The 18,395-nt window shown below is 42.1% G+C and overlaps 1 protein-coding gene across 3 annotated transcripts in view; it reads left to right on the forward strand.

Moving 5' to 3' along the window:
* The window catches only part of COL8A1 (collagen type VIII alpha 1 chain), a 161,099-nt gene extending 146,813 nt beyond the window's left edge, over window positions 1-14,286 (forward strand). For 2 of the 3 annotated variants that reach the window (XM_060098671.1, XM_060098672.1), the window contains 2 exons: window positions 6,856-7,183; window positions 9,883-14,286. In XM_060098671.1, coding sequence (XP_059954654.1) covers window positions 6,859-7,183; window positions 9,883-11,792 — 2,235 coding nt within the window. In that variant the 5' untranslated portion in view covers window positions 6,856-6,858 and the 3' untranslated portion in view covers window positions 11,793-14,286. The remainder of the gene's footprint in view (window positions 1-6,855; window positions 7,184-9,882) is intronic. The other variant, XM_060098673.1, reaches the window with a different exon arrangement.
* Window positions 14,287-18,395: the final 4,109 nt, after the last annotated feature.

Raw genomic sequence — 18,395 nt, forward strand, 5'->3', positions numbered from 1 at the left:
CATCAGAAGAGTTAGAGTTTCTTCATCTCTGAGGAAATGAAGGAGGGAATTTATAATATGTATCCTATTATAAACACAAAAAGTTCAATTGAAAAGACTTTTTCCCTTCTTGACTGCTCCTCCATTGGAGATCTTTTCTCCGACTCTTTGCCACACAGCAATCACACTTAATCTCCTCCGGAATCCCCCAGAAGGCCAACTTTCCATACCCTCTATTTTTTAGAGTTGTTTCTATCTTCCTTTAAAACCCAGGTGCCAGCCCATCCAAACGCAGAAGGCTCAGTTTCTACAGTAAAGTGGGTTTCAAAGAGCACCACCTCAACATCCTTACCCACCCTCTCCTTTGTTTTTCTCCCTATCATCCAACACACTGTACATCTATGATTTTATTTAGTTTGTGTCCCCATCAAAGCATAATCCTCAAAATGTTAAAAACACAATTCTCATTTGTAAGTGAACATGTCAAAGTTTTAAATGATGACAAAGTCAATTTGAAATAAAATACTAAAAATCTGGGTTTTTCATTGTAATGAGCTGATAAAGTATGCTGAGATAATGCTAAGTTTGATACAAAACTGGTTAACATTCTAAAGGGCAATAAAACCATAACCTGAGTGGGGTTAATCAACATAGTTTATAGAGTTGTTAATGTCCTGTAATAATAATAAATCATGCAACAAAGTTACATATCCCTAGTTCGATGACCCTAAGGTGGGCTTACTTGCATGGCAATAAAGGATCATGTGACCATCTATCTTTTGCCTTAGCCAAGTTGGGGGATATATTTCTTAATACCCCCTTCCCCACCTCCCACTAAAAGTAACCTACAATGTGCACTGCCATTTATGAATCAAAAAAGTGGGTCTCCCCTACAAGCTGCTCAGATAATAAAAATAGCAACAGAAGTTGCACAAGAAGGTCATAAGTCGCCTTATGAATGTTTCCATCATTATTAATATTCAGGTAGGAAATATGAAGGCCTTCTGTCAACAACTGTTGTAGGAAGGATTCCAAATGGGGAATGAGGCTGAATTTGATATTTCTAAAGCCCTTACCAACACTGCAAGTTTTGACTGTAAGGGTTCATCAATAAATGTTGAGGAAGTCAAAAGAATATCACACATTTTCCTGGTTCTCAGGAAACTTACGATTATGGTGAGGTCTAATGGACAAAAAACAATAGGAAAAAAACATAAGGTTGATTAGAATTATATTTAACTTTGTGTTAAACTTTCAGTAGTACTAGCAGAATAATGATGTTTGAGGAGGTAGGTAGGGAAGACTTTACAGAAGAGGTAGGAATTGAGTTGGTCTGGAGGAATGGTAGGTGTTATGGGCTGAGTTGTGTCCCTCCAAATCATATGTTGGAGTCCCAATTCCCCGTACTTCAGAATGTGACTGCATTTGGAGATAGGGTCTTTAAGGAGGAAATTAAGGGTAGGCCCTAATCTAATATGACTGGTGTCCTTATAAGAAGAGGAGATTAGGACACAGACATGCAGAGGAAAGACCATGTGAAGACGCAGGGAGTAGATGGCCATCTACAAGCCAAGGAGAGAGGCCTCAGAAGAAACCCACCCTACCAATACCTTTATCTTGGACTTCTAGCTTCCAGAATTGTGAGGAAATAAATTTCTGTTGTTTGAGCCACTCAGTCTGGGGTACTTTTTTTATTGCAGCCCCAGCAAACCAATACAGTAGGGTTGAAATATGGAGAGGGGTTTAAAAAGAATAAGAATCCTCCAGAAAAAAAAGAATAGCATGAAAAAAGAGGTCAAAATGAGGACTGACATAGATGAGGAATAGAGTCTTGAAACAGGGGTTTACATTAATGAATGGCACATACAGCTACCATTGTCATTAATAAGACTCTTTCTTTTTTCCAGTATTGTGTCTTAAGAGAGATAAATAAACCTTTCAACCTTCACACCTCTATCCAAAATTTACTTCCTCAGAGAGGTCTTCCCCCACCATCCTTCCAAAACAGCATCTGCCACCCCAAGCCATTTTCAAGCCCTTTCCCCTGCTTTATTTTCTTCACAGCACTTAAATCTGAGATTACAAAATTTATTTTTAACTTGTTAATTACATGTCTTCCCACACTAGAATGTGAGTTCAATGAGATCAGGGACTTACCTCTCTAATTCACCTCTCTTTGTCTAATCCCCAGAACAGTTTGTAACAGTTAGTAGGTATACCATAAATATCTGTATCTAGTGAATGAATTTCCCCGAGAAAAGCAATCAATCGGGAGAGAATTTTCTTTGAGAGGCATGGAAAAGCTAAGAAAACAATTCTGGTGAATATTGGAGGAGTGGGATACTGCATGACTTTCCCTTGTTTTAGGTGTGGTGAATCTGAAGCCTTGAGAAACTACAAACTCTGTGTGAGGGGGCAAGTAGGGGGCACAGAGGAGGGCCACCCGGCAGCAGATGAGAGAGGCTTGTCCACACCACACACAACATGGACACACATGCACACACATAAACAAATACAGACATGCTGGGAAAGGGAAAGGGAAATCTGTCCCATGTGAAAGGGAAAGTTGGATTTAGGGCAAGGATTGAAGGTTTAAATACTTAAACATTCTTTCAGACAGTAAGCCAAAATCTCATGAGGATCAACATACAAATAAAATGCTGAGGAGCGTCTAAAATAATATATATCACATTACTCTGTTATATACATTACAGATCACATGAGGAAACTGAAACTCTCTGCAGCCCTGCCCAAATATAGGAAACCATTTAGGGCTGTTCAAAATGATTAGGACTGGCAACTCTGACCCCAGAGTGAATAACTGCCTTGGTTCAGCTGGGGGTTTTTTTGCCATTTTTAACAAGTACATTTTAATGGCCATTATTGTTTTATTCATGTTAGGTTTATCATTATTGCAGTTAACCTCACATTTACTTTGGCTAGTATCCTTCTTTGAAAGTCTTTGACATTTCAGTTGGTTTTGTCTTTTTGGTCACACTCCATTAATAATAACAAATGTGAGGAGTGCTTTTTGGCTTACAAAGAATTCATAGTATCATTTGTGCCCTTGAACAGCACTGTGGGAGAGTCAGAGATTATAATTTCTGTTTTATAAGCAAGGAAACTGAGGCTCAGTGAAGATAAGGGACTTGCAGAAAGTCATAAACATAGAGAATGGCAGAGCTACAACTCAACTCCTGCCTTTTGGTTTCTTCTACAATGCGCTTCCTGTATGACATGACACCCATCACTAAGCTAGCCTGGCTGGCAAAGATCCAGTGTTGACACACAGTATGTATGTTTATGTTCACATGTACTCAAGCACACACACACCACATACCGGTTATCAAAGAGAAACCCAAGAACACATCAAAGAGAACTCACAGCATTATTGTGTTCTACATCCTTACAAAAAGAAAAAAGAGGCAAGAAAACCCACTACCACCATTTCTCCCCAGCAGGAATTCTGAGGCTCCTTCTTCCCACCAGGTGTTCGTACAGTGTTACACAAATCTGATGGTCTTTTGAGTGATTTGGGGAGACTCTCCACACCACTGTGATCACAAAAATATCCTCAGGGACAAGAGGGAAATGAGTAAGGATAAGTCAAGTGGTAAATTCTAACCAGGGCCCCTACATAAATATTCAAGCTAAAACTGAATGAAGTTTATTTAAATAAAGATCCAGAGAAATGGCAGATGGCAGACTGAAAGAGGTAGTTTTCAGGAGAGAAAGGCCAAGCCTATGAGAGGAAATAATTGTAGAGCAGAATCCCAGTGGGCCTTTGGTATTCAACTGGTCTTCTTCCAAGCATTTCACCCCCTTCCAATTTTCCAGTGTTTCATTAGACTGTCCTGGTTTGAAGATTATTAAGTAAATCCAACACAGCCACTGAATGGAAGGAAGGGTGAAGGACCAAGCATGCTGTCTATTAACACTCCAAGTTCAGGGTTTAATAGTGAAACTCATTAACCTCCAAAGATAGAATTAAATCCCAGGCTACACATCACCAGATATTACCACTGTCAGCTCTCTTGTGACTGCCTTAGACATTGAATGTTAGAGACAGATGGGGCTTAGAGAACAACTGAGTCTTATTTTTAACAAAAGAACTTGAAGGGATCTGTTCAGATACACAAAATTAAGATGAAGTTCTGGTCTTATGAGTAAAAAAAGTAAGGAACAGTGGTGCGTAGAACAGGCTGTAATTTGTCTTAAATGGGTGTGCATATTCAGAGAATATCTCTGGGAAAATATGAAGGAAAATGGGAAATGTTGTTACTTCAAAGGGAAAGGATTTTAGATACTAAAGAACAGAAGTGAGAGGAAAATTTACTTTTTCCTCCGATATTCTTTGCTACTCATTAATAGTTTACACATCTGTCACTCCTACTAAAGAAGTGTAAGCTCCTTGAGGACAGTGAGAGCCTATTGACCATATTATAGTCATCTTTGTAATCCCTGGGTGGGTCTCTCATTGTGTCTCGTAAGTACTCAATAAACTACAACAGATGTTCTTTTTCCATTTAAAATAAATTTGACTATTGAGTATAAATCAATATTAATTTTGTGGCTCTTTCCAAATGGTTTATAACAATTAATCATTTATATAAGGACATAAAATAACAGCTTTCTACCTTCTCCCATTTAGAGTACACTTGAAACAAATAGTTCTCGAAGACTACTCCGATTTATGAAATGGAGAAAGTTTTATAAATCATTTTGCTGACAGATGTTTCTTCATTTTCACCCCAAAGGGGAAAAAATGATTAGTTAGTATATTTAGAAAAATTGTAATGCAGTGAATTTCATGGTGGAGATTTTTACTAAATATTTTCTTAGGTGCTTTTTATTAACCAATTCTTCTGTAGCCTGTTCATACTCTTGGCATTACTCTTGAATACGATGTTGCAAAGTCAACCCACATTTTCTAAGAAGTGGAAAACTATGATCCAGAATTAAGTAAGACAGAAGCAAAGAAAACAAACTCTTAGGAGAATGGAACTTAAATTATTTACTCAGTTAGTTACTGAATTAAATTATTTACTCAAGTTTACTCAAAGTTTTCCAGAAGACATTTACATTAAAAATTGTGAGAAACTTGCCACTTCTTTCTCCATCCCCCCAATTCCCCCCCTCCCCCCACCCCGCCACGTCCCATCTCTCTCTCTGCAGCATTATGATGACACTCCATTTAGGATTCGGATTTTCGTTAAGTCCCTCTATAAGATGTGGGAGCAAAGCCTTCTGTGTAGTTTTAGGACCTCCGGGTAATTGAGCAGACGTCGATGTGTACCACACTTGCCCTCTAGCGGGAATTTGTGAAAACTGCAGTTCCCTGGGATGTTGGGTCTTCAACCCTGCGCGTTTCCAAACACCCATCTCAAGCTGTTTTTTACAAACAGATAAACCTCATTTATACTTATTCTACTAATTACTAATTTGCAAAGGGTGCTACTAAAAGGCTTAAAAACAGCTTATTCTTGTGAGTAAACATCTCTATCTTATTTACACAACAAATTTGCTTTGTAAACTCCTTTCTTCATAATACTACAAAGATAAACTATACTGATCTCCAGGTCCAATTAACCTAATTCTGAACAAATGACTTCATAGTACATAATTAGAAGAAAGAAATGGTATCCTTGTATGTACATAATTATGATGGTGATTTTTTTTTTTTTTTTGCTGTACGCGGGCCTCTCACTGCTGTGGCCTCTCCCGTTGCGGAGCACAGGACACACAGGCTCCGCGGCCATGGCTCGCGGGCCCAGCCGCTCCGCGGCATGTGGGATCTTCCGGGATCGGGGCACGAACCCGTGTCCCCTGCATCGGCAGGCGGACTCTCAACCACTGCGCCACCAGGGAAGCCCGGTGATTTTTTTTTTTTTAATGACATTTTGGGGCTGTCACATGAAGTACCTTCTTTCCAATTCAGAAGATATCTTCGGTTTTTATTGCTGTTCTTGTTTGCTCATTAACCTTTATATGTTTATGACACCAAAGCAGCCAAAGGACATCTGACATATGAAAAACTACTGCCCCTGGCATAAAGCCTATAAATTATTAACTGTTTCCATTTACAATAGGATATAGAATTTCAGCACTTACTAACAAAGTATGACTTGCCACTAAGTTTGCTTCATTTTGGATAATCTATTCTATCTGTTAGGATCAAGTTCAGTGCAAATGTATGGCACCCAAAATAACAATGGCTTAAAGAAGGTAAATCTTTATTTCTCTCTTGCATAAACAAATTCCAAACTTAAGGATGAATATCAATATATGGCGCCTCCAAGTTCAACCAAGTCTCAGGTTTCTTCTAGCTTGTTGCTCTACCATCCTCAATGCACAGCTTTCACTCCATGGTTCATGGTGTTTGGCCTGTTTCCGGGTAATATATATCCACATTCCAGCCAGTGGGAAGAAGCAAGAGGAAGAACATGCTCACTCCCCTTAAGGAGCATTCTTGGAAGTTGCACCCATTACAACTACACGCAACAGACTAGAACTTTGTCACGTGGCCACTTCTAAATGAAATGTCTTCATTCTAGGCTTGCTCTGTTCCAGCTGAAAGTCAGGGGTGCCAATACTATGGAAGAGGGCAGAGTTCATGTTCAGGGACAACCAGCAGTCTCCCCATAGCTTACAATCCCACCAGCTGCCTTCATTTGATAGATCCTACTCTTTCCTGGGTTTTGTCTGTTTGTTTTCTATTGAAAGGTGACATCTTCCCTTCCATCTGTCTTCCACTCATGAAGTTCTGCTAATAAAAACCATGATTCCTTCTCTTTTTTTCTCCCTTCTTTTTTTAAGTAAACTCCGGTCACCTGGCCTGCTGGTTTTCACCATGTTGGTGCGTACCTTCCTCCACAGGTGATGGCTGGTCCACCTGCCCGTCTGCAGCTGCTGGGAGTACTGCTTACCATTTCCCTGGGTTCCGTCCGGCTCATCCAAGCTGGTGCCTACTATGGCATCAAGCCGCTGCCACCTCAAATTCCTCAGATTCCACCGCAAATTCCACAATACCAGCCCCTGGGCCAGCAAGTACCTCATATGCCTTTGGGTAAAGATGGCCTTCACATGGGCAAGGAGCTGCCCCACATGCAGTATGGCAAAGAGTATCCACATCTACCCCAATATATGAAGGAAATTCAGCCGGCACCAAGAATGGGCAAGGAAGCAGCACCCAAGAAAGGCAAAGGTAACATACTTCGGTTCTGCTGTAAGACAGCAGCTTTCCAAACCCCTAAACAATACGCTGCGAGTGGGGAGAGCTAAATTTTAGACATTTTTCTTTTAGCATGTGTGACTGACATTCACTAACTGCCTACTGTGTTCTAAACTCTATCCTTGAAAAGTTCAGGTCTTGAAGAAAGACAAAATTATTGTACGTTGTGCTTTTTTATTTCAGCAGCATCAAATGGATATAGCAGTGGAAAAAAAAAAAGAAGTGATGTCAGTCTTCAGAACTAGGAGAGCAATGTTATAAGAACCTGCTGTGTTAAAAAAATCATATGAAAGCACTTTGTAAACTAGGTGCCAGATAAATGTGTTTTTAAGACTGCTCTAATTAAGTTGTTACACATGTCAATCAATAAATCTACAGAAGGAGCCCGAAGAGTACAGACTATATACCTACCTAGAGATGATGATACCTGAAAATCTCTCCATTACTTTCTAGGCATATTCATTAGTTATTCAACACCAGCAAAATGCCTATCACTGTGAGAGATTTTCTTTTTAAAAATTTATTTTAAGTCTTTTTTTTTTTTTTTTGGCCACACCACGTGGCTTGTGGAATCTTAGTTCCCTGACCAGGGATTGAACCCGGGCCCTTGGCAGTGAGAGCACAGAGTTTTAACCACTGGGCCATCAGGGAATTCCCGAGAGACATTTTCTTATAAACTCAGTTGGTTTATAAGAAATGTAGGAAACCTAGCACTTGCTGGAAAGGGATTGCAATCAGAGTAGCAATTCCCTTTGAGGCGGTGGAGGCCATTCCCAGTGGTCCCTGCAAAAGCAGGAAGCTCTGCTTCTGGGGAACTACTGGATTTGGTGCTAATAGGCCTGAGTGCCTAGAAGCCAGAAAGGAGAGAAACCTAGTCATTTAACCTCTTTGAAACTACATTTCTTCGCTTGTAAAGTAGGATTATTGAGAGAGTCTATGACATAAGGTAAGTACTAAATAAATGCTAAAGTACCATAAAAACTTTGAGTTGCTACAGTTGGTCATTCAACAAAACCTAAGGAAGAACAGAACATACTCCAGGCATGTGCTAGACATTAGGGATTCCTGATGAATGTGATGTGACCCTGCCCCAGACGCTCTCTTGACATAGGAGCTACACGGTTCCTGCTTAGCAAGAGCACACCCTAATTGTACAGTAGTAATCCTATTAGCGTAAGAGAAGTATTTCCAGTTTTCTTCCCTTTAGGAGCTGATATTCCACTTAGGGGATTATCTCAGTCATTTGTTTTCCTTCCTTTCTTGAATGGCCTGCCTATTTTGAAACTTCCTGTACTTATTCAGATGGGTACCAGATTGCAACTGAGGAATTTGGAAAATATATGAGTTCCGTGGTTCTATTTTGTTCCCTGACAGTAGCTCAGTGAAAAATACAATGGTCAGGATTAAGATGCAACTAATGGTTAATGTAAGACTTTGGGACCATGAATTTCACTTCTTTATGTTATTCCTTACTCCCAGTAGCATGAGAGATCCAGAGTTGTGTTTCTCTGCAAGGCATAGCATAATCAATATAATTACATGTGCTTTGTATTTCGATAACAATTCGAGAAAGCATAACGCCTTTCACATCTATTTTCTAATCCTGTAGTGTGGGTGTATTATTCTTGCCGTACAGACAGGCAAGTAGGGATGCTGATGGCTTAAGTGACCCAGTCAAGAGCTCATTTCAAGGCCAGAAAGAGAAGCTGAGCTTCCTGCTCCTAATCCCAGTTTAACTCCTTTTCTGCACTGTTTATCATCCTAGAATACCTTATTCACCACTCCTGTTTAAAAACCAAATTTGCAAGTGAGAAGTAACTTATTAAATTGAAGAATTAATATTTGAGGCTTAGGAAATCCTACAGCATATTAAAGAAATTAAAACACATCCATTTGACTCTAGAGGACTGTTGTTTAAGATGTTATTAAACCACATACAAAATAAAAATAAAATGCTTCTATTCTTCCTTGAGTCTACATGATAATGACCATCATCCTCTACATCACAGTATATTTCAGCACAAGAGGAAGCATTATTTTTCCATATATTATATTTAAAATTCAAGGACATAGAAAAATAGAGTATAACATTAAATAGGGAAAAAATAAAAATGGCTCCAACATTGTTTAAAATACACACACACACACACACACAAATATATATATATACACACACACACATATATACATACATATGTACATAAATACAGAACACATGAGATGGAAATACAGATAAATGTCAAGCGATTATCTCTGAGTAGTGGGCTTATAGGCAACTTTGATTTTTCTTTGTCCTTCTTTGAACTCTTTATAGTGAATACACCATAATATCTCCAAGTTTGTACTAGGAAGAATGTTTCTTCATTACTTTTTAGTTGTTTTACTTAACTAATGCTGATAAAAGCAGCCACAGATATCAGTTCCCAAAACAGTATCTCAAATATGACAAAGAAATTATCAGCCTGATTGTCCATTAAGTACTGATAATACAGTCCTGGAACACAAGCACATTATTCCTAGTCTTTCCTCTTGATAAGTAATAGGCAAATGTGTCAGAACTAAATAATGATTGAAGTGAAGGATGATCAATATTAATCTCTCTCTCTCTCTCTCTCTCTCTCTCCCTCCCTCCCTCCCTCCCTCCTTCTCTCTCTCTCTCCCCCCTCTCCCAGCAGAAATACCATTAGCCAGTTTACGGGGGGAGCAAGGTCCCCGTGGAGAGCCTGGCCCAAGAGGACCACCTGGGCCCCCTGGTTTACCAGGTCAAGGGATACCTGGAATCAAAGGAAAACCAGGGCCACAGGGATATCCAGGAATTGGAAAGCCAGGTATGCCTGGAATGCCAGGAAAGCCAGGAGCCATGGGAATGCCCGGGGCCAAAGGTGAAATTGGACCCAAAGGGGAGATGGGACCCATGGGGATCCCAGGACCGCAAGGACCTCCAGGGCCTCACGGACTTCCTGGCATTGGGAAGCCAGGTGGGCCAGGGTTACCAGGGCAACCAGGTGCCAAAGGTGAGCGAGGACCCAAAGGACCACCAGGACCTCCAGGCCTTCAGGGTCCTAAAGGAGAGAAGGGCTTCGGGATGCCAGGTCTGCCGGGCCTGAAGGGTCCTCCAGGGATGCATGGCCCTCCCGGCCCTGTCGGACTTCCAGGAGTGGGCAAACCAGGAGTGACAGGCTTCCCTGGGCCCCAGGGCCCCCTGGGAAAGCCAGGCCCTCCAGGCGAACCTGGGCCACAAGGCCCTATAGGGGTCCCAGGGTTTCAAGGACCTCCTGGGATGCCTGGAATTGGAAAACCAGGCCAGGATGGGATCCCTGGGCAGCCAGGGTTTCCAGGTGGCAAAGGGGAGCAAGGACTGCCAGGACCGCCAGGACCCCCAGGCCCTCCAGGGATCGGGAAACCCGGCTTCCCAGGCCCCAAAGGCGACAGGGGCATAGGGGGTATTCCTGGGGCTCTGGGACCAAGAGGGGAGAGAGGACCAACAGGTGCCCCTGGATTGGGGGGCCCCCCAGGAGAGCCAGGCCTGCCTGGAATCCCAGGTCCCATGGGCCCTCCAGGGGCTATCGGTTTCCCCGGACCCAAAGGAGAAGGTGGGGCTGTGGGGCCACAGGGGCCACTAGGTCCCAAGGGTGAGCCAGGGCTTCAAGGCTTCCCAGGAAAGCCAGGTTTCCTTGGTGAAGCTGGGCCCCCTGGCATGAGGGGTTTGCCAGGTCCCATAGGGCCCAAGGGGGAGGCTGGGCATAAAGGTTTGCCAGGGCTCCCTGGTGCCCCAGGGCTGCTTGGACAGAAGGGAGAGCCAGGAATTCCAGGGGAACAGGGCTTACAAGGCCCCCCAGGTATCCCAGGGATTGCAGGCCCGAGTGGCCCCATTGGACCGCCTGGAATTCCTGGCCCCAAAGGGGAACCGGGTCTCCCAGGGCCCCCTGGGTTCCCTGGAGTCGGGAAGCCCGGAGTAGCAGGACTTCACGGCGCCCCAGGGAAGCCTGGTGCCCTTGGTCCCCAAGGCCAGCCTGGCCTTCCAGGGCCCCCAGGCCCTCCAGGGCCCCCGGGACTCCCAGCTGTGATGCCCCCGACACCACCACCCCATGGAGAGTATCTACCAGATATGGGGCTGGGAATTGACGGAGTGAAACCCCCCCATGCCTATGGGGCTAAGAAAGGCAAGAACGGAGGGCCAGCCTACGAGATGCCTGCATTTACCGCTGAGCTGACTGCGCCTTTCCCGCCCGTGGGGGCCCCAGTGAAGTTTGACAAACTGCTCTATAACGGCAGACAGAACTACAACCCGCAGACGGGCATCTTCACCTGTGAGGTCCCTGGGGTCTACTACTTTGCATACCATGTTCACTGCAAGGGGGGCAACGTGTGGGTTGCTCTGTTCAAGAACAACGAGCCCATGATGTACACGTATGACGAGTACAAGAAGGGCTTCCTGGACCAGGCGTCCGGGAGCGCGGTGCTGCTGCTCCGGCCCGGAGACCGGGTGTTCCTCCAGATGCCCTCTGAACAGGCTGCGGGACTGTATGCTGGGCAGTACGTCCATTCCTCTTTTTCAGGGTATTTATTGTATCCCATGTAAGAAAGAAAAAAAGAGAGAAATTTAATAGAAGAAAAGAAAAGGATGCACCAAAAAGTCCAAATGGGAAACATAATTGCTTCAAAACATTTATACAGTTGGAAAGTTATATTTAAGTGAAAGTCTGAACCATCGTGTACATATAAAAACTACGATGCATGTTTAGTGCTCTGCACAGCAGCTTGTGATGGAAAATGATGGGATAGATTTATGTATCAAGTACTGACACTTGTGTTGTACCCACTGGAATCGTATTAGCTGTTTATGTTATGTGCTTCCATGATAACCTGCTTATTCAGATCAAAGTATTTCAGTATGAAAGAGCATAGCTAATGAAAGTCACTCGCTCATACTGTTTACTTTAAAATATTTATAAATATGACTTAAAGAAATGTCAGTGATAACAATTACATACCGTATTTACTTGCATAATTTCCTCTGTATTTGTGCAGATACTTTGCCATGGGATGTGGGAGAGCTCTGCAGTGCTTTTCCCCAGTGAGGCGTGGACAGAGAACCAGGGTAGAGCTTTACTCCAAGGGATGTTTCTCCCCTGTCGGAGGCTGTGTCTTTTACAACAAGAGTTCTACTCAGAATTGTGTGTCTAGTGTCCCTAGAAGAACAACTGTAGTGTATTTACTCGTGCCTTCTGTGTGCCTAGCACTGGATGAGACACTTCTGTGGGGCCTAAGACAGTGCCCCGTAGGGAGCTAACAAACCAGCTGGGAGACGTGAGCAGGAAGTAACTCATTTATTCCTCACGGGTTCTTTTTGCTTGTTTTTTTTTTTCCTGTGATTATTTTTTCTTTCTTGTTGTCTCCATGTAATTTCCATTATGACCCGACTAATATAAACACCTGGAAGTCATAAGAGAAAAAGTAACCCTCTCCCCTCATAACTTTCCAGTTTTGCGGAATGTTCATTATAAATAGCAGTTCTTAATTGTGTTTACATGCATATAATAATCCCCCTCCTTTGCCTACACACACAAATGACTACAACGAGGTTTCACCCACGAAGGCGGTATCAGTACTTTTTAGTAGCTACTGAATTTCAAAGAAATTTCCCTGTGTAGTACACATACAAATCGGTGTGTCATCTGAAGTTCCAAAGTGAATTTCCTAAATCCAAGCCATCCTTTGTTTGGGGAAAGAGGGGGGAGTTTCAGAATTACATAGGAAAATAAATTTTTTTGAAAAAATAATTTCTGAAGTTTTAAATTAAAAAATAGATGTATTACTTCCTGCTGTAGGTACTAAAAATGCAGGAAGCAACCTGTGGAAGAGCCACCTGGAATGTCAGAGGGCAATGACAGCCCATGCTTTTTATGTCACCCCACAAGTACAGGAGTCAATACAAATTTAAAGAGAAAAGTAAATTTTTTCCAGGTTTTCATTTAGGTACATACTAATTGCTTTGCACATTCAAATCTGGTCTTGAAACACAGATAAAGCATTTCAAGTTGGCTATGAGTCTGCTGCTGACACTATAAGCCACTGGGGGGAATAATGTGGGGCTATGGTGGTGGAGTCTTGTATCTACTCCTCAAAGTTAAGAGTGATGAAATGAGGGGATAGGTACAGATGGGAAGATACACAAATAAATACGGTATAAACACACATGGAATTGTGTCTATGTCAAATCTGAATCGTTTTAACCATCAAGAATATTCTCCTCAGCCTAATATCTGTCTTTTCCCTATATGGTATACAAGCACCATTTCTTCTCAATTTCTTAAAAAGAGAAATGAGTTCATTACCACGTGGTTTCTTACTCATGGCTAATTATATGACAAACTTTTCCCATCAAAAACATATCCCACCCAACCTTCATTTTCAAAGCAGACAGCATTTATGTGGCTAAATATCCTTTGAGTTGGTTTTGGGCCGATGGCTATGAGAGCCACATGGATCCACTGGGCTCTGTCTGCTGAAAAGCTGCATTGAAATGACTTGGAGGCAAGTCAGATCAGCTGATTTATAAAACTGTATTTATCTGTACATGTATGGGCTTTTTATTTCCACCAAGAGAGAAAGTAGCTCTTTAGTCAAAACCAAATTTCACTTTTCAAATACCTTCCAACTTATTTATTGGTTGTTACTCAATTGCGTGTGTGTGTGCGTGTGTGCGCGCGTGCATGCGCGCATGTGTGTATTATCAGGCATATGCTTCTAACTTTTAGACAGGGGAGGAGAAAAATCTATGCCAGATACTGTATATTCTACAATGGTGCTAATCTCAGAGCTAAATGAATTACTCCATTTAATTTAAAAAGAGTTTAAAATAATTATCTATGTATCTTTGTTTCCCTTTTGAATGTTGCACATCATGTTAACACATTTAGTGTAAAAGCAGGTGAAACAACCACATGTTCTAAAATCTAGGCATAGTGCTACAATCCCTATTTAATTCAAAATTAACTAGAACTTTTCCATGTGAAATGGACCAAACTGACAATATTGTTATTTAAATACAGAGTTTTAATGCAGGATGACATCCTACAGGGGAAAAGAATGTCTGTAGTGGGTGACTGTTCTCAAATATTTTACAGAATACCATGAATGGTGAACAGACTGGTAACTTTGAGTTTCCATGATAGATTTGAGACATGTCAATAGCAAATCATTTTTGTATTTAAATTTTTGTACTGATTTGAAAAAAAAGTCTTATTAAATACCTTTAAAAGTATGTTTCTCATCTTGTTCATATCACTCAGCTGACACTGTTTGAACTTCATAACTGTTTAACCCCCAACGTGTTAATTAGCTGCTGACACAGAGACCTAACATAATCCTAGCTTAACAGGGACAACTCTTTCTCTTTGACCTAACAGCTGCAAGCACAAACAGGCTGGGGCTCATGTGGCAGACCCAGTCAGGGCCCCAGGTTCCTTCTATCTTGTTGCTCTTCCACCGTGAGGGCGTGGCCCACATCTCCAGGGTCCAGGAGAGCTAACCACCACAGGCACATTCCAGTCAGTGGGAAGGAAGAAAAATCAGGAAGGGGAGAGCATGCTTCCTTCTTAAAGAACTCAACCTAGTGGTTGCTTAGATCACCCTCCCACATACCATGCTCTGAATTTAGTCACACTGGCACAACCAGCTGCAAGGGAGTGTGGGAAATGGAATATTTACTGCAGGCAAGCACATATCCAGCTAAAAATCAGAGGTTCTATTAATACAGAAGAAAGGAGAACAGATATTAAGGAACAATTAGCTGCTGCATCTGTCACATCCAACCTAAAAGGATAAACTGCCACAAATCTCTTTTCTCCCACAAAAAAACTAATCTTCATGTACTCAATTCTGTTACAGTTTGCCACACCAGAGCCAAAATTTTTGAGGGGAGATAGTGATGAGTGGAGCTTCAGAGCAGAAGCAGGCCTGTTTCAAGAACCTAAGGGTCTTAATAAGCATCAATGATAAGGAAAGAATTCTTTTGTGATGACTTATCAAGCTCAGAATGATCACAGCTTATCATGTCTAGACTAACATAAAGGGATTACGCAAATCATTCAACAAGCAACTATGTAGCACCAGTCTGTGGCTGGTTAACTCACTTGTTTAAATGCATCAATCTGGAAATTCAAGACCATAGCTTCCATTCCCACATAGCCCAACTAGTTCTATTTCATTCCACGGCCAAAGGCTCTTCCATGACACGGACCAGTCATCTCCTGTGCACACAGTGTTGGTCACAAAAGTAAATGGAAGGATAGATACAAGAGACAGAGGCAAGGAGGAATAAATGGTTGGAATTTAGAATGCCGGACAAGCAGGGCAAATCCATCATTCCAATAGGTCTATAGTATCCCTTTACATTAAAACAAAACAAAAAGTAGCCCCTACTTTGCACCTGATACTACTAGGCTATGTGAGGGGCACATAAGCAATAGAAAACATGACCATTCTTTTAAAAAGTATCTTTTGTTTAGAGGACATCAAGATGTTTGTTAAACAAATTGACTTCCAGGTGATATACAAACAAGGGTGGTATGAAGCCAACTGGATGCATATGTGCTAGCAAAGTTCAGAAAGAGAAAGGTCATTCCATGCTGCTCCCTTCCTGGGAATGCCTTCTCTGACCTGTCTGCTCGATAATCCCTCCTCACCCCTCAGGACACAGCACAAGCATCACCTCTCCTTCCCTACTGCCCAGATGTAGTCACTACCCTGCCTTGTACAATCTTCTGTCCCTTTACTTTTCCTGCTTTATAACTGAACTGTTTGTCTGTCTCCCCTATTTTTTTTTTTTTTTTTTTTTTGCGGGCCTTTCACTGTTGTGGCCTCTCTCGCTATGGAGCGCAGGCTCCGGACGCGCAAGCTCAGCGGCCATGGCTCACGGGCCCAGCTGTTCCGCGGCATGTGGGATCTTCCCGGACCGGGGCACGAACCCGCGTCCCCTGCATCGGCAGGTGGGCTCTCAACCACTGCGCCACCAGGGAAGCCCCTGTCTCCCCTATTGATAGAGTGTAAGCCTCTTGAGAGCAGGCACCTGTTTCATCTTTGCATCCACAGCTCATCACAGAGCGCTGGTCCAGCTCCAGGGTGGAGGGAAGAATGAGGGTTGGAGGGTTGCTGTGGGAGCTAGTGCTAAACTCGATGGGAGGTGTGACTGCATCCAGCTCTGGGATTCCAAGATTATACGGAAGATTATATGTCCCAAGATTATTTAGAAGTCTACTGTGGGATAAAAGCTAATCTCAGGTAGTTTTTTGGAGAAGACGACTTTTAAAGAAATCATCTTTAATTTGACAGAATTTGGATGAATGGAGCATAGGGCAGTGTGTGTGTGTGTGTGTGTGCGTGTGTGTATGAGAGAGAGAGAGAGAGAGAGAGAGAGAGTCAGAAGGGGTGGCGGGGGTGGAGTGGGGCGGGCAGAGATAAGGGAAATGACCTGACTGGTTCAGAACTACTCAAAAACTAGTAAAGGAAACATTTAATAACCAAAGAAGGATCAAGTGATGTAGGGCTTTACATGTAGGGAAGATACATTTATATTTTATCTAATATGCAATAAGAAGACATTGTAGGTCCTTAAGCAGGAAAATGGTATGAACATAAGTATTTTAGAAAAGTTACTTTGATGATTCTGTGGAGAATGTATGATACAAGTAGCAAAACCAATGAGATCAGAACAGCTTTAATCCAGGAATGGGGTGATGGGTTGATGGTTCAGGGAGCCTAACCAAGTCTAAAGAGTGAGAGTCACATGTCAGGTCAGGTGTTAGGGTTTAAAGACTGCATAACAATGGAGCTATCTCAAGGGCTAGGAAACGGAATGAAGAAGAACTGAAAACTGAAGAGACAGTTGAAAGACAGAACTGACCCTGGAGACAATCCCAGGATGGCCTTATGAGGGAGAAGGAATCTTGACTCGAAGGTGGTTTCCTCACTGATACGCTTGGAAAACAGGGACGGTGCCACTGATAGAAATAGGCAGTCCTCCAGTGGAGCCTGCTCCAGGCAGGCAAAGAAGAGACGCTTGGTTTATACATAGACTTGTGGGATCTGCCTGTGCGCCAGACGCGCATTTGCGAGGCAGATGAGGGTAAAGCCATGAGCCTGGAGAGAGACCTGGTGGCCTATTGTAATAAGAAGGAAAGAAAAGACACTCAAAATCAGTGGCACCATTTGCAGACAAAAATGATTAGACTGCTTTAAAATCTCCTCCCTTACTTGCTGCAGGAATTTATTTAACAGATCCTTTCATCACAGATATAGCAAAGGGAAATGGCATCCCAATCCACATGGAATTACAATGAACTCCAAATACGCAGAGCCAATAAAAAGTGTAAATCAATCATGTTTTCCTATATTTCAAAAAAGTTTTTCTCCTTAACGGTCCTTGTGACTCTAAAATGAAAATATCATGCTCATTCCATATCATGAAAAAGAAAAATATCTATGGAGTAGCCTTAGGGTTATCTTTCTTCTAGCAAAGAGTTACACAGAATTTCTGATGCTTTCATTTTCAAAACGAATATTTGTATCAGGATCAACTTTATGCTCAAATAAGTTATTCTTTATGATGTCAAATAGCTGTTAATGATTTTTATTATTAGAAAAGTATTTTTTGCTAATTCCTGGAGATAAGTGCATTGGAATTTCAATTTAAAAAGTGGGGCACATCATCCCATTTTAATAAATTATTCAGAAGTTTCTCATGTGTGTTACTGAAACACAGAACCATCTAACTGAATTTTCCTTTGAGGCATCCAGAACCTTTCCAGAGGTTTTTTCCTTTGCTATCTTAATGCAAGTAAACATAGATTTTTATTAGATTCAAAAGCATTCTAAATTAAAGTTTATGATTCCTGTGGAGACCTACAATTCACATGCTTTGTTAAAACCACCAAGACCTAAAAATTAATTTTATAATGAGCATGGCCAAGTCAGTTCTCATCTAACAAGTGAGTGGCTGGCAGCAACATTCACATCTGCTCTTCATTTGTGGGTGACAGACACAATGGGGAAAGCTGATGGAATGCTTCCCAGGTTCCAACTGCCTACTAGTAAGAGCTGCCTTTCCTCACCAAGGCCAATGCTGTCCTTGTCATTTGTTCTGCCAAACCAGAGCCACCAATATAGAACATGTTAGGAGAGG

Source organism: Mesoplodon densirostris, chromosome 5 (genome assembly GCF_025265405.1).
Source record: "Mesoplodon densirostris isolate mMesDen1 chromosome 5, mMesDen1 primary haplotype, whole genome shotgun sequence".
NCBI classification, from domain to species: Eukaryota; Metazoa; Chordata; class Mammalia; order Artiodactyla; family Ziphiidae; genus Mesoplodon; species Mesoplodon densirostris.